Below are 15000 nucleotides of genomic sequence, written 5' to 3'. Positions count from 1 at the left end.
ATTTCTACGTCTAATAAATCTGATAAGACTGACAACAAACGAAAGCAACAGAAATCTTGGAAATGGAACGTTTGATTTGGAAATAATAGTTTTGCTGAACGGAAAAAAGGGACATATTGCGACATGAAAAAGATCATACTTAGCGATAGTGGCATCTGTAAAAAGTAACGTTTGCTTTGGAAATAATAGTTTCCCTAAACCAAATAAGGGAATGAAATATTAACGTGAAAGAAACATCTATATTATATACAGAACCTTTCTGTGCTGGTGTAGCAAATCCAACATGGCGGCACATAGTCTTCTCTGCGCTACTGTATAGCTAAAGCTAGGCAGAATCATACGAAATCAATCCTAAAGGGACCAAACTACTTTCTTATTTATTTTGGCGATATTAGAACAAATAGACTGTCGTATTCAGCATGGCCGTAATTGTAGTCTGAAAGAAACCAATTTCCTAACCCATCATGGCTGTAGTATTGTATTAACAAATACATTACTTTCAGGTTACCCACATTGCCCACATAAGATACATTTAGATGTCGTCCCTTTCAACCGTTAATTAAAAAATAAGAGCTATACACAATGTGTGACTGCCATTTTCTTGTTGTCTACTGTACTTGGACACTGTGTGGGGAATTAGCAACCCTTCTTCCATCAGCGTTGACAGTCTGTGTGGGTGGCACTAGATCACTGAGAGTGAAAGCTTCATACCCAAGCGATGCTTCTAATGGAACTGTATAATCGAAAATTCTGCTGTTCTAAAATAAATAGCACACAATACTGCGCAGCCTGTTAGACAATGGAAACTGCAGTATGTCACTGTCCAAGAGGAACCGTCTACACCCATTATACAGATTAGTTCCGTTCGTCTGCACTTTAAAGGAAATGCATCCGTCATTCAAGCCGTTGATTCGGGGGAAATCCATCCGTCATTGAAGCCGTCGATTCGGGGAGAAATCCATCGTCGGCCTACTTGTTGTTAAAGTTGTCAGTAAAATGTCGTTTTGGGGAACGGATATTTGAAACCGCAGTGTGCAACGATCAGAGAGGATGGGTCTGGGTCAACGATCAGGGAGGATGGGTCTGGGTCAACGATCAGAGAGGATGGGTCTGGGTCAACGATCAGAGAGGATGGGTCTGGGTCAACGATCAGAGAGGATGGGTCTGGGTCAACGATCAGAGAGGATGGGTCTGGGTCAACGATCAGAGAGGATGGGTCTGGGTCAACGATCAGAGAGGATGGGTCTGGGTCAACGATCAGAGAGGATGGGTCTGGGTCAACGATCAGAGAGGATGGGTCTGGGTCAACGATCAGAGAGGATCGGTCTGGGTCAACGATCAGAGAGGGTCGGTCTGGGTCAACGATCAAAGAGGATGGGTCTGGGTCAACGATCAGAGAGGATGGGTCTGGGTCAACGATCAGAGAGGATGGGTCTGGGTCAACGATCAGAGAGGATGGGTCTGGGTCAACGATCAGAGAGGATGGGTCTGGGTCAACGATCAGAGAGGATGGGTCTGGGTCAACGATCAGAGAGGATGGGTCTGGGTCAACGATCAGAGAGGATGGGTCTGGGTCAACGATCAGAGAGGATGGGTCTGGGTCAACGATCAGAGAGGATCGGTCTGGGTCAACGATCAGAGAGGATGGGTCTGGGTCAACGATCAGAGAGGATCGGTCTGGGTCAACGATCAGAGAGGGTCGGTCTGGGTCAACGATCAAAGAGGATGGGTCTGGGTCAACGATCAGAGAGGATGGGTCTGGGTCAACGATCAGAGAGGATCGGTCTGGGTCAACGATCAGAGAGGATGGGTCTGGGTCAACGATCAGAGAGGATGGGTCTGGGTCAACGATCAGAGAGGATGGGTCTGGGTCAACGATCAGAGAGGATGGGTCTGGGTCAACGATCAGAGAGGATGGGTCTGGGTCAACGATCAGAGAGGATGGGTCTGGGTCAACGATCAGAGAGGATCGGTCTGGGTCAACGATCAGAGAGGATGGGTCTGGGTCAACGATCAGAGAGAATGGGTCTGGGTCAACGATCAGAGAGGGTCAGTCTGGGTCAACGATCAGAGAGGATGGGTCTGGGTCAACGATCAGAGAGGATCGGTCTGGGTCAACGATCAGAGAGGATGGGTCTGGGTCAACGATCAGAGAGGATGGGTCTGGGTCAACGATCAGAGAGGATGGGTCTGGGTCAACGATCAGAGAGGATGGGTCTGGGTCAACGATCAGAGAGGATGGGTCTGGGTCAACGATCAGAGAGGATGGGTCTGGGTCAACGATCAGAGAGGATGGGTCTGGGTCAACGATCAGAGAGGATCTGTCTGGGTCAACGATCAGAGAGGATGGGTCTGGGTCAACGATCAGAGAGGATGGGTCTGGGTCAACGATCAGAGAGGATGGGTCTGGGTCAACGATCAGAGAGGATGGGTCTGGGTCAACGATCAGAGAGGATCGGTCTGGGTCAACGATCAGAGAGGATCGGTCTGGGTCAACGATCAGAGAGGATGGGTCTGGGTCAACGATCAGAGAGGATCTGTCTGGGTCAACGATCAGAGAGGATCGGTCTGGGTCAACGATCAGAGAGGATGGGTCTGGGTCAACGATCAGAGAGGATCTGTCTGGGTCAACGATCAGAGAGGATGGGTCTGGGTCAACGATCAGAGAGGATGGGTCTGGGTCAACGATCAGAGAGGATGGGTCTGGGTCAACGATCAGAGAGGATGGGTCTGGGTCAACGATCAGAGAGGATGGGTCTGGGTCAACGATCAGAGAGGATGGGTCTGGGTCAACGATCAGAGAGGATGGGTCTGGGTCAACGATCAGAGAGGATCGGTCTGGGTCAACGATCAGAGAGGATGGGTCTGGGTCAACGATCAGAGAGGATGGGTCTGGGTCAACGATCAGAGAGGATGGGTCTGGGTCAACGATCAGAGAGGATCTGTCTGGGTCAACGATCAGAGAGGATGGGTCTGGGTCAACGATCAGAGAGGATCTGTCTGGGTCAACGATCAGAGAGGATGGGTCTGGGTCAACGATCAGAGAGGATCTGTCTGGGTCAACGATCAGAGAGGATGGGTCTGGGTCAACGATCAGAGAGGATGGGTCTGGGTCAACGATCAGAGAGGATGGGTCTGGGTCAACGATCAGAGAGGATGGGTCTGGGTCAACGATCAGAGAGGATGGGTCTGGGTCAACGATCAGAGAGGATCGGTCTGGGTCAACGATCAGAGGATGGGTCTGGGTCAACGATCAGAGAGGATCGGTCTGGGTCAACGATCAGAGGATCGGTCTGGGTCAACGATCAGAGAGGATGGGTCTGGGTCAACGATCAGAGAGGATCGGTCTGGGTCAACGATCAGAGAGGATGGGTCTGGGTCAACGATCAGAGAGGATCGGTCTGGGTCAACGATCAGAGAGGATCTGTCTGGGTCAACGATCAGAGAGGATCGGTCTGGGTCAACGATCAGAGAGGATCTGTTTGGGTCAACGATCAGAGAGGATCTGTCTGGGTCAACGATCAGAGAGGATGGGTCTGGGTCAACGATCAGAGAGGATCTGTCTGGGTCAACGATCTGAGAGGATGGGTCTGGGTCAACTATCAGAGAGGATGGGTCTGGGTCAACGATCAGAGAGGATGGGTCTGGGTCAACGATCAGAGAGGATCGGTCTGGGTCAACGATCAGAGAGGATGGGTCTGGGTCAACGATCAGAGAGGATGGGTCTGGGTCAACGATCAGAGAGGATCTGTCTGGGTCAACGATCAGAGAGGATGGGTCTGGGTCAACGATCAGAGAGGATGGGTCTGGGTCAACGATCAGAGAGGATGGGTCTGGGTCAACGATCAGAGAGGATGGGTCTGGGTCAACGATCAGAGAGGATGGGTCTGGGTCAACGATCAGAGAGGATGGGTCTGGGTCAACGATCAGAGAGGATGGGTCTGGGTCAACGATCAGAGAGGATGGGTCTGGGTCAACGATCAGAGAGGATGGGTCTGGGTCAACGATCAGAGAGGATGGGTCTGGGTCAACGATCAGAGAGGATGGGTCTGGGTCAACGATCAGAGAGGATGGGTCTGGGTCAACGATCAGAGAGGATCGGTCTGGGTCAACGATCAGAGAGGATGGGTCTGGGTCAACGATCAGAGAGGATGGGTCTGGGTCAACGATCAGAGAGGATGGGTCTGGGTCAACGATCAGAGAGGATGGGTCTGGGTCAACGATCAGAGAGGATGGGTCTGGGTCAACGATCAGAGAGGATGGGTCTGGGTCAACGATCAGAGAGGATGGGTCTGGGTCAACGATCAGAGAGGATGGGTCTGGGTCAACGATCAGAGAGGATGGGTCTGGGTCAACGATCAGAGAGGATGGGTCTGGGTCAACGATCAGAGAGGATGGGTCTGGGTCAACGATCAGAGAGGATGGGTCTGGGTCAACGATCAGAGAGGATGGGTCTGGGTCAACGATCAGAGAGGATGGGTCTGGGTCAACGATCAGAGAGGATGGGTCTGGGTCAACGATCAGAGAGGATGGGTCTGGGTCAACGATCAGAGAGGATCGGTCTGGGTCAACGATCAGAGAGAATGGGTCTGGGTCAACGATCAGATTGGTTCCGCGTTCGTCTGCACTTTTGAGATAAGTGCGTACATCATTTAAATGACCGGTTGCGCGTAATGTGACGTCATTTAATTCGAACGTATCGGTTTTTTCATTGATCAGTTAAACCCACAGTTGTCCTCCTTGTTGCTGAAGTTATTAGACACGTTTCATTAACGTCAAGTGTCTTTCACCACTGCAGCCAGACAGTTTTCTTGCTGACATGTACAATGAGACAGTACAGTTTCTGAAAGCGGTAGGGGAAGGGCTCCTAATATGGACCGGCTCATAATATGGACCACCTCTTGATCTGACAAACTAACGGCGCTAGAGCGCTAACAACAATTTCATTCGCTGTATTCACCCTCTCTGGATAACTTGCACATGTCAAAACAGTTGCAGAAACACAAACCTCAAAACCGTTAGCCTTTTTCTCTTTTTTTTCACTTTTGGCAGCGTTCACTCTAAATTTGACGCCTAAAACGGACTCGTGTCTGTCCACAGCCAAAGCTTTTATCACACAAAAATGGCTATATATTACAGCTAAGACCGTATTTGTTACATTTTAGCAGTTTTGACCCCGAGTTTCTACTGCAAACAAACAATAATAGCAAAATCTCAAAGTATGTGTGAGTCCCCTAATATGGACCACCTTCAGCAAATCGAAGAAAATAAAAGCTAAAGGCTATTTTCATTAATTCATTAAGAAGCTTGCTGAAAATAACTTATAACTAGCCTTCAAGCTTTCAAAACAATATATCAAATTGTCTTCTTTTTGTGGAAGTTGATAATTTCACTTATTTTCACTCTGTTTTTGATATGCTTCCTTAGCTTTAGTTTCCTGGTGTGCTTCAAATAATGCTCTCATCAACCCGAAACAGATAAATCTAAAGCATATTTGAATTAGTCTGACATGCACACCAAGTTGTATCATGTTATTTTGAAGTATAGGGGGCTTTTGACAGTGATTCGTGAAGGCCGCTTCACTGGTCCATATTAGGAGCATGGGCGCCTAATATGGACCATTTGTGATTTTGTTCTGTATTTAATTTTTGCTGAATGTCTATCAAAGCTATTTCACTCTAATTAGGCCTAACGGTTCACCTAAGAGAGAAGGACTACCAAACACAAAATGAAACTTTTTCGCAAGAAAACAAGCTAGTTATTAGCATGAAACAAAAAGTGGTCCATATTTGGAGCCCTTCCCCTACATTATCACAGTCCTTGTGAGTACTCTTTTTTCTGGATAAATCGGTTTATTTTCCAAATGGCAAATGTCATTCGAGAATGATTCACAAAATGCATAATTTATAACTTTGAGAGGAAGAAAAAAACCGTTATTAACCAACGCGTCATTCAATCAACCAACTTCTACAAATCACCATGTAACAGTTCTGCTGTTAGGTTTTGGTAATAAGCCAGTTCTATTGCACGGCTCTTCGGTGAGAGAGTCTACACACATCCGAAATAAAGAAAGGCTGATGGCAGCATATAAACCTAGTTAAATCTCGAGTGGTTAAAGCAGCGTTAAACCATCGGATAAACATTCCCAGACACACGAGTATCTATTCCATGCACAATTAATTCATAAAACATTTAAACTGCACAAAACGCAATCCGTCAGCTGAGTTTTAGCAAGAATAGAAGGACTCTCATTCTATGTAATGGCCTGGGAAGATATGAAATTGTTTACACTGTTTTTTCCACCGGAAGGAATGTATGTTTAATCTTTGACTCGGATACGTCGATACGCAACCACGAAGGTCAATAGCAAGTCATCTCTGGAGTTTATTTCCTGTCCAGACATGTTATAGTCTCGGCTGCCAAGAGTTCGATCTCAGCTGCGAGATTTAGGCTGGTCGTGACTACACGGGAATAGCTTGTGATCAGAAATTGTTCTTCTGTCATCCTATCAAACTGTGTGTGTGTGTGTGTGTGTGTGTGTGTGTGTGTGTGTGTGTGTGTGTGTGTGTGTGTGTGTGTGTGTGTGTGCGTGCGTGTGTGCGTGTATGTGTGTGAGTGCGTGTGTGTGAGTGCGTGTGTGGGTGTATGTGTGTGCGTGCGTGCGCGTGTGTGCGCGCGCGTGTGTGTGTGTGTGCATGCAAATGGGTACACATTCATTGGGAGTTTGAGCGCTGTCTTGACGGCTGCCGCTATGAGGAGTATAATTACGACTAGTTTTGAACACTTCCTGCATCTGATACTTTGCCGCTATGAGGAGTATAATTACGACTAGTTTTGAACACTTCCTGCATCTGATACTTTGCCAGTGGCAGATTGATTACTGTGCATTTATCCAAATGGACACGCAAATAGACTCACATGCGCAAGCGTGCTTCTGCTACCGCTTCTACGCGAGCGTGCTTCTGCTACCGCTTCTACGCGAGCGTGCTTCTGCTACCGCTTCTACGCGAGCGCACGCATAAACCCCCACACACGCAACCCCCACCCCCCTGCCCGCATAGGCGGATGACCCTAACCCTAACCCTAACCCTAACCATCACCTGGCTACCTCCTAATTCGAGTGTCACCATTTTTGTCTAGATTCCCCTTTCCCGGCAAATAAGAGTTTGATAGCATGACAGGAGAACGATTTCACAACAGGCGCCAACCCCGATGCCACAACCACCGGTTTGCTGGCGCCGCCTTTCCAAAAAAAAAAAACGCTTATAGAGGCAAGTCCGTCAATTGACTGGAATCGTAGAGAACGGACACATCCCTTCAGCATTGTGAAACGTCCTTAACATGACCTTAAAGGCACAGAAAGCCTCCCGTAAACCATCACAGAGCTCCCCGAGCGTCTACATACAGTACAAGCATACTTCCATTTGAACGCTCACCGAACGGGAACATCCTGGCTGCTTTCTGTCGAGCGTGAAAAATTTTCAAAGAATTTATTTTCGTGGACTTGCTCCTCTACAACAATGGCGCCTCGTTTTGGTGCTGGACGGCTGTTATGAATACTCAATACCGGAAATCACGCCCGGACAGTAAGCCTCCCGTAAACCATCACAGACTACTGTCAGGCTTTTACACACAGTACAAACACCCTTCCATTTGAACGCTCACTAAACGGGAACATCCTAGGTGCCCTACGTAAAGAGCGAGCAATTTTTAAAGAATTAATTTTGCAGATTGTCTCGAACACTTTTTGGACCCATCCTGAACTCAGGTCAAACATGAGTTACTTCCCTTCGGGTCTCATTCTATCGATGTAAACTGGCAATAGTCGTGGATCGATGATTATCAAAATGTTTTTGGACAGTGGTGCGTTTTTCAGCTGGACCTAACTAATAAAATCTAAATAATAAATTGACAGCTTGTTACATAAACATTCTTTAATCATAAAAGAATTCTTTTTTCATCAAGACAAGATCAGTACAATTCGAAGTTGTGAAAGTTTGAAAAAAGAAAAGCCCGGAAGCAGGGTCACGCAAGGGTCGTAGCAGACGACGGTTTATGCATATCGCCGTTCCTCTCAACAGTCAAAAGCCATCGCTAGAGTTCTTGTGAACCACAGCCGTTTGTTTCGTGCATAAAAACGTGCTATTGTAAATAAGCTCACATCGAGTCGCATTCAAATGACTAACTGACGACTACATTGTGAAAAAGGGAAACTGGATCACACGGGTTCACGATGGCTCAGGGGTAAGATAAACCACGCAAAAATAAATTCTTTGAAAATTGTTCGCTCTTTACGGAGGGCACCTAGGATGTTCTCAATCGGTGAGTGTTTAAATGAAAGGGTGTTTGTACTGTGTGTAAAAGCCTGACCGTATCTGTGATGGTTTACGGGAGGCTTACTGTGCCTTTAACATACTTTAGATATCTAAAAGGCAAACAACTGACATAGTTCGGATACATACATTGGCAAACTACGGGAATGGCTATGATACTGAATAGAGCAAACCACGGGAATGGCTATGATACCGAATAGAGCAAACTACGGGAATGGCTATGATACTGAATAGAGAAAACTACGGGAATGGCTATGATACTGAATAGAGCTAACTACGGGAATGGCTATGATACTGAATAGAGCAAACCACGGGAATGGCTATGATACTGAATAGAGCAAACAACTGGCACACAGCTCGGCAAAAGGCAAACCAGCAACATAGCTTGAATCCATTAAAAGAAAACAAATTGGCATAGCTCGGATACTGTAAAAAAGGAGAACTGGTATAGCTCGGATACACGAAAAGGCAAACCACTGACATAGCTCGGATACCTGAAAAACAAGCCACTCGCATAGCTCAGATACTGTAAAAGGCAAGCAACTGACATAGCTCAGATACTGTAAAATATACTGAGCTATGTCAGTTGCTTGCCTTTTACAGTATCTGAGCTATGTCAGTTGCTTGCCTTTTACAGAATCTGAGCTATGTCAGTTGCTTGCCTTTTACAGTATCTGAGCTATGTCAGTTGCTTGCCTTTTACAGTATCTGAGCTATGTCAGTTGCTTGCCTTTTACAGTATCTGAGCTATGTCAGTTGCTTGCCTTTTACAGAATCTGAGCTATGTCAGTTGCTTGCCTTTTACAGTATCTGAGCTATGTAAAAGGCAAGCAACTGACAAAACTCAGATTCTGAAACAAGTTCGCAACTGACACAGTTTGGATACATAAAAAGGATAACTTATATAGCTCAGATAAATGAGAAGGAAAACCACGGGCATAGCTCAGATAAATGAGAAGGAACACCACGGGCATAGCTCAGATAAATGAGAAGGAAAACCACGGGCATAGCGTAGGTACCGAACGAGGCACAATACTGATATGACTCGGATGGGTGTGCGACAAAAGGTCGAGGTTTACAATTTCCAGGTACAAAAGGTCGAGGACATTTGGTCGAGAGTCAAAGAGTCGAGGGTGAGAGGGATACCTTGCCCAAAAGTCGAACCGACGAACAAGAGACCATAACATTATCGTAAGACTCAGATGTGGCGCGACATTTTGATCCCAAAACGTGTTTTTCGTTCTCAGCAGTTTTAGGTACTCTGAGTGTCATATAATCATTGTGAGGCGAGATTTTGTCATCATCATCATCATCATCTTACTTGCAATAAATTAAGTGATCATTTTCAAAGTGATTTCGTAAACATTTGACATCATTTAGAAATTTGTTGACGCCAATAGTTTTTTGAGTACGAGTGCAGTCATTGGGCGATATTTTTCATGTCCATTAATTCTTCAGTTTTCTTCTTTTTTATTTTCCTATTTTCGCCAGAAGATGTGCGAGCGAGAGAGAGAGAGAGAGAGAGAGAGAGAGAGAGAGAGAAAGAGAGAGAGAGAGAGAGAGAGAGAGAGAGAGAGAGAGAGAGAGAGAGAGAGAGACAGAGAGAGAGAGAGAATTGAATTGGATTGAATTTAACTTTATTTAACAAGGATTAAGATTTAAGGCTACGCCTTTTCTTACAATCTGTCCTTGGGACGCATAGACACACAATGATAAAATTGAAAAATTAAAAATTAAAAAAAAAAAAAAGAGAGAGAGAGAGAGAGAGAGAGAGAGAGAGAGAGAGAGAGAGAGAGAGAGAGAGAATTGAATTGGATTGAATTGAACTTTATTTAACAAGGATTAAGATTTAAGGCTACGCCTTTTCTTACAATCTGTCCTTGGGACGCACAGACACACAATGATAAAATTGAACAATTAAAAATTAAAAAGAGAGAGAGATAGAGAGAGAGAGAGAGAGAGAGAGAGAGAGAGAGAGAGAGAGAGAGAGAGAGAGAGAGAGAGAGAGAGAGAGAGAGAGAGAGATAGATTTATTTTGCGTGCAGAAATCTAACAAATGCCCCCAGTTGTCTCATGATCCACCAACGCTACCCCGTCAGCAGAGAGCCAAAAAGACAGAAATATGAAGAACTAAAAAAAAAAAAAGAATAGAAGAAAATAAAAAAAATCGATTACTCGCCTCTTCGAATCCTTTCATGAAGTCTTCACGTGTATGAACACATGCAACGGAGCTACACTCGCTGCATAAATATGTCCTCATGTCCCACTCACACGAAAACGAGGGGCCTTGTTAAGATGGCTCTGAAGCCCTTCAATGTTTCTCAGGAATAGCATGCACCGACTCTAATCTTCCGGTAACAGCACTCCCTACCCCTGTAAAGGATGCTTTTTTGTAAGATCGGACAAGCTCAAAGGAGATCAACCTCGTGGCAAGCCACGCGCTGTCACCTATCCGAGACGCTGTTTGGGGCTTAACACCACGTGAGTCAGATTACGGTCAAGCGTGCCATGGTGACTGCTAGTCTGTGTATGGAAAGGATCATCATCATGAGTCGAGACATATAACGCTTTTGTTACATCCGTCAGTTGACCCTCAGGTAGTCAGACATTCGAAAGAGTCATTAAGGCAAACTTATACAGGAAAAAAACCAACAACACGTTTTCTGCTTTCTAAAGAGCGCGCCACCGATATTTCTGGACAGTACCGTTTGAGAAAACTGCATTTTAATAGGAAAAGGAGAAAGGTCCAGATGCTGCTGTAAAGGGAGGAGAAAATCACCTAATCTCCATACCAAGGAGTACGCACGAAGAGTTAAGGGGGGGGGGGGGGGTTGTAAGGGAGAGGGGGTCTTCCACGTGGGGTAGGAATGGCGGAGAATGGGGGAGAGTTGCGTTGTAGAAAATAGCGGTGAAAGCGAAATTCTGCGGAGAATAGTCGGTAGATGAGGTGTCTCCGGTGTGGAGACAGGAATAAAAACCTGTCCTATTTTCATTCTCCGCGGACAGACAACAACCAATCAGCACCACCAATCAGCGCTTTCGTCGCCTTTCCTGACAGTCGCCGACTAGTTGCTTCAAACCCAGCATTCAATGAAAGCATCAATTTCTCATCTATTCCTCATTTTACCCTGTATTCTTGAAACATTGAAAACAATTAGCCTAATTTGAACTATTTAAAAGGCTAGATCCTTGCGTAAGAGAATAGTTGAAACGTTTACTTCAGTTTCGCGTCCTCGTTTGTTTTCAATTTTTTCTTCTCTCTTCTAATAATTCCTATTTCGCTATTTGCTGAAGAAGATGGTGAGGTCGTTCTGTTACGTCGAGCCAATTGTTAAGATGAATAGATTTCAGTTTACATCGCTTCTGTCTCACAGACACACACAAAAAGGCAGGTCCTGAGACGATTTAGGAACTGCAGTAATGTTCCAACCATCTTAAACTTCACAATGCACGTCTTTATCAATTACAAATCTGTATTTGGTAAACTCAAAAAAGAAAGAAAAAAAAAAGAAAGAAAAGCAAGCGGAATACATTTCTTGTGGACTGCATCCGTAACGGCATAGATCTGTTAAAACCGATTTCAATCGGGGTTTGAATAACTGTTTTGGGTATCCTGCAAAGGACAATAACATAAAACCATTGTGCAAAAAAAGAGAAAAAACAAGTCGCGTAAGGCGAAATTACTACATTTAGTCAGGCTGTGGAACTCACAGAATGAAACTGAACGTAGTCCGCCGCTAGTGCAAAAGGCAGTGAAAGTGACGAGCCTGTTTGGCGCGGTAGCGGTTGCGCTGTGCTTCATAGCACACTTTACTGTAATAAATCACAATTGGTATCGAAAATAGTTTCATATTTTTAATATTGCTTTTTTTTCAGCAGAAAATGCTGCTGACAAATTCTGTGGCTGCTACTATGCAGAAAAAAGAGCTGAAAAAAATGGTTTATACTTGTTTGACGTAGCAAACATAAATAGGACTCTTTGCGACGGTTTTATAGTTATAATACGTATCGGCTGTGTGTGGCAGAGGAGTTTTATGGCCAGCTGAGTATAGGGTTTCGTTTTCCATAAACTTAATTTAACGATACGTTACTGCCCGTTTCATGCAGAGAACAGTTTTTGAAGCCTCTGTTCCTTCTCGTTGGCGTTGTGTGATCTCCATGGAAACAGGATCTGCATGAATAGCTGTGTGCACGGTTTTGTGATCAATAAACTGGATTTGATATGAGTTTACTGCTCGCTTCATGTTCCCAAAAACCTTTATGTAAGATAACACTTTAAGATTTTAGCGCACAACAGAAAAACAACATTACAAAAATCGATTGTAGGGTTTTCAAACGTCGTTATAAACAGTCAGGAGGTATCTGAATGTTTTTCTCTCATTATTCTTGAATAGTGCTAGTCATACAGATCGCAAACTTCTTTTTGTGACTCTGATTTTAATTTTGGAATGATTGCAGAATTATTTGTTTTAAACTATTTTCTCAAAGAGTGGCTTTTACGAAACTAACTTTAAAAAAAATCCAGCTCTGCACAGAAGGAAGTCAGCCTTGCCGGACCTGAGAATGATGGTGAACCAAATCCTTTACACGCGAAGATCTTTGCCTTTAAAGAATATCAGGTTACAACCATGTAATAATAATTAAAAAAAAGAGTGTAAAAAGTAAAAAAATCTAGGTGACTGAATTATTATAAATAGTTGTTAAGAAGAAATGAATTATTTGTGAGAAATATATATGTTTTTTATTCTATTTTATTTTTAACCATTTTTGCCGATTTATCTATTTGTTACTTTATGGTGTTTTTTGTTTTGTTTTCTCCTTTGTTTGAATTTATATACCTGCTTATTTGTTTAAGTATTGATTGAAATATGTTTCCATTGATTGATTGATTAATTTATTTGGTTCTAAACGATCTAAATATATTATGGATAAGTTTTGATGTTATAGAATGTATAATAATACTTCTCCGTTTGTGAGCCCTAATATCTCAGAAGAAAAGCTGATTCCCAGAAGAAGAAAACAAGTCGCGTAAGGCAAAATTACTACATTTGGTCAAGCTGTCGAACTCACGGAATGAAACTGAACGCACTGTATTTTTTTCACCAAGACAGTACAGCTTCGTCAATCCCGCGAGAAGGAAATCGCTCACCTCCCACGTGCAAAACGCAGTGATATGCACACGCCAGAATAGCGCGGTAGCGTGTTGTGCTAAGCAGGAAAGCGCGCTTTTCTGTTTTCGTGTTAACTTTCTGAGCTTGTTTTGAATACAACCTATTATATCTATATGTTTTTGGAATCAGGAAACGATAAAGAATAAGATGAAATCATTTTTGGATCGATTTCTTAAATTTTAATCGTAAGACTAATTATCTATTTTCGTTAATTGTGATCACATTTTAAAAGTAAACATGACATATGTATGCATTTTTAGATTCAGAATGTCATGAAGAATACGATGCAATCAATTTTAAATCTGTTTGCAAAAAATCGATTTTAATGACAACTTTAATGAGCAAACTCATTAATTAATTTGTAAGCCTCCAAGCTGAAATGCAATACCTAAGTCCGGGCGTCGTCGAAGACAACCTGACCAAAATTTCAACCAATTTGGTTTAAAAATAAGAGCGTGACAGTGCCGCCTCAACTTTCACGAAAAGTCGGATATGACGTCATCAAAGACATTTATCAAAAAAATGAAAAACCAGGTTACAACCATATCTCAAAAGCAATGTTTCAACACCCGAAGGAATAAACATTCTTTGCATGTAGAATATTATTTTCAAACCTTGAATTTATGAAAGACACAAGGTCAAAACGAACAACCTTATCTACGAAAGAAAAGAGGGCCAAGAAAAGGAGGAGATCAAATCGTGTGAAGCAAAATCAAACATTTAGTCATTTGTCAGCCTGACACTTAAAGTTCAACACTGAAAACCCTGATCAGTCATCGCCGAGCCTTGTACGGATTCGTTAGAAAAAAACTGAATACTTCTCCATGTGTGTGTGTGTGTGTGTGTGTGTGTTTGTGTGTGTGTGTGTGTGTGTTGTGTGTGTGTGTGTGTGTGTTGTCATACGCCATATCCTCGTCTTGATTCCCAGTCTCCCACAAAACATTTAGTTTAAATTGGCTAAATGTCAAACGAACAAAATGAAAGATAGAATGCAGCTAGATCAGAAGGAACAACGTGCATGTACATATTCGAAGAAATTCCGAGGTTTGCCGAAAAGACAACGCCAAAAAGCACACACACTTGGGACTGCAGGGGACGTCACTCTGTCCTATTTACTGCATCCATGCTGTAATCACTTCCTGCCTCGGTTACGTGAAGGAGGATATAGGTGTGAGGGGGTGGGGGTGGTAGGGGGTGTGGGTGGTAGGGGGTGGGATTGAAGGTTTGACGGAGAAAGCAGAGTGATCCAATTGTTTTGTTTGACATTCATTCTGCATTCTTTCTGGAATTGGATTTTTTATATGCTGCGCACTTGTCTTGTGGACTTCGCCCCACATTGTCATCTGATCTGGACACTATTATGCTAATCTTGACCAGGGAGTTCAGTATGGGAACTGCACCTTGAAAATACAGTGTGCAATTAATATGTCTGCATTCAGAGAGAGAGAGAGAGAGATGTTGCATGTAATCTGCTGTGAGAAATGTGACGTGAGGTG

At 43.9% G+C, this 15000-nt stretch overlaps 1 protein-coding gene across 1 annotated transcript; it reads left to right on the top strand.

Annotated features, from left to right (window-relative positions):
- Positions 1-1045: 1045 nt before the first annotated feature.
- On the top strand, positions 1046-4560 carry LOC138956887 (serine-rich adhesin for platelets-like; the record flags this gene model as incomplete). Its single annotated transcript, XM_070328104.1, has 2 exons — positions 1046-3399; positions 3582-4560. Coding segments are annotated over 2 exons (3333 nt in total), but the record flags the coding sequence as incomplete, so codon positions are not given.
- Between the last annotated feature and the right edge of the window lie 10440 nt (positions 4561-15000).

This window comes from Littorina saxatilis, unplaced genomic scaffold, assembly GCF_037325665.1.
Source record: "Littorina saxatilis isolate snail1 unplaced genomic scaffold, US_GU_Lsax_2.0 scaffold_1568, whole genome shotgun sequence".
In the NCBI taxonomy this organism is placed as follows: Eukaryota; Metazoa; Mollusca; class Gastropoda; order Littorinimorpha; family Littorinidae; genus Littorina; species Littorina saxatilis.
This window is presented reverse-complemented; position numbering and strand designations above follow the sequence as displayed.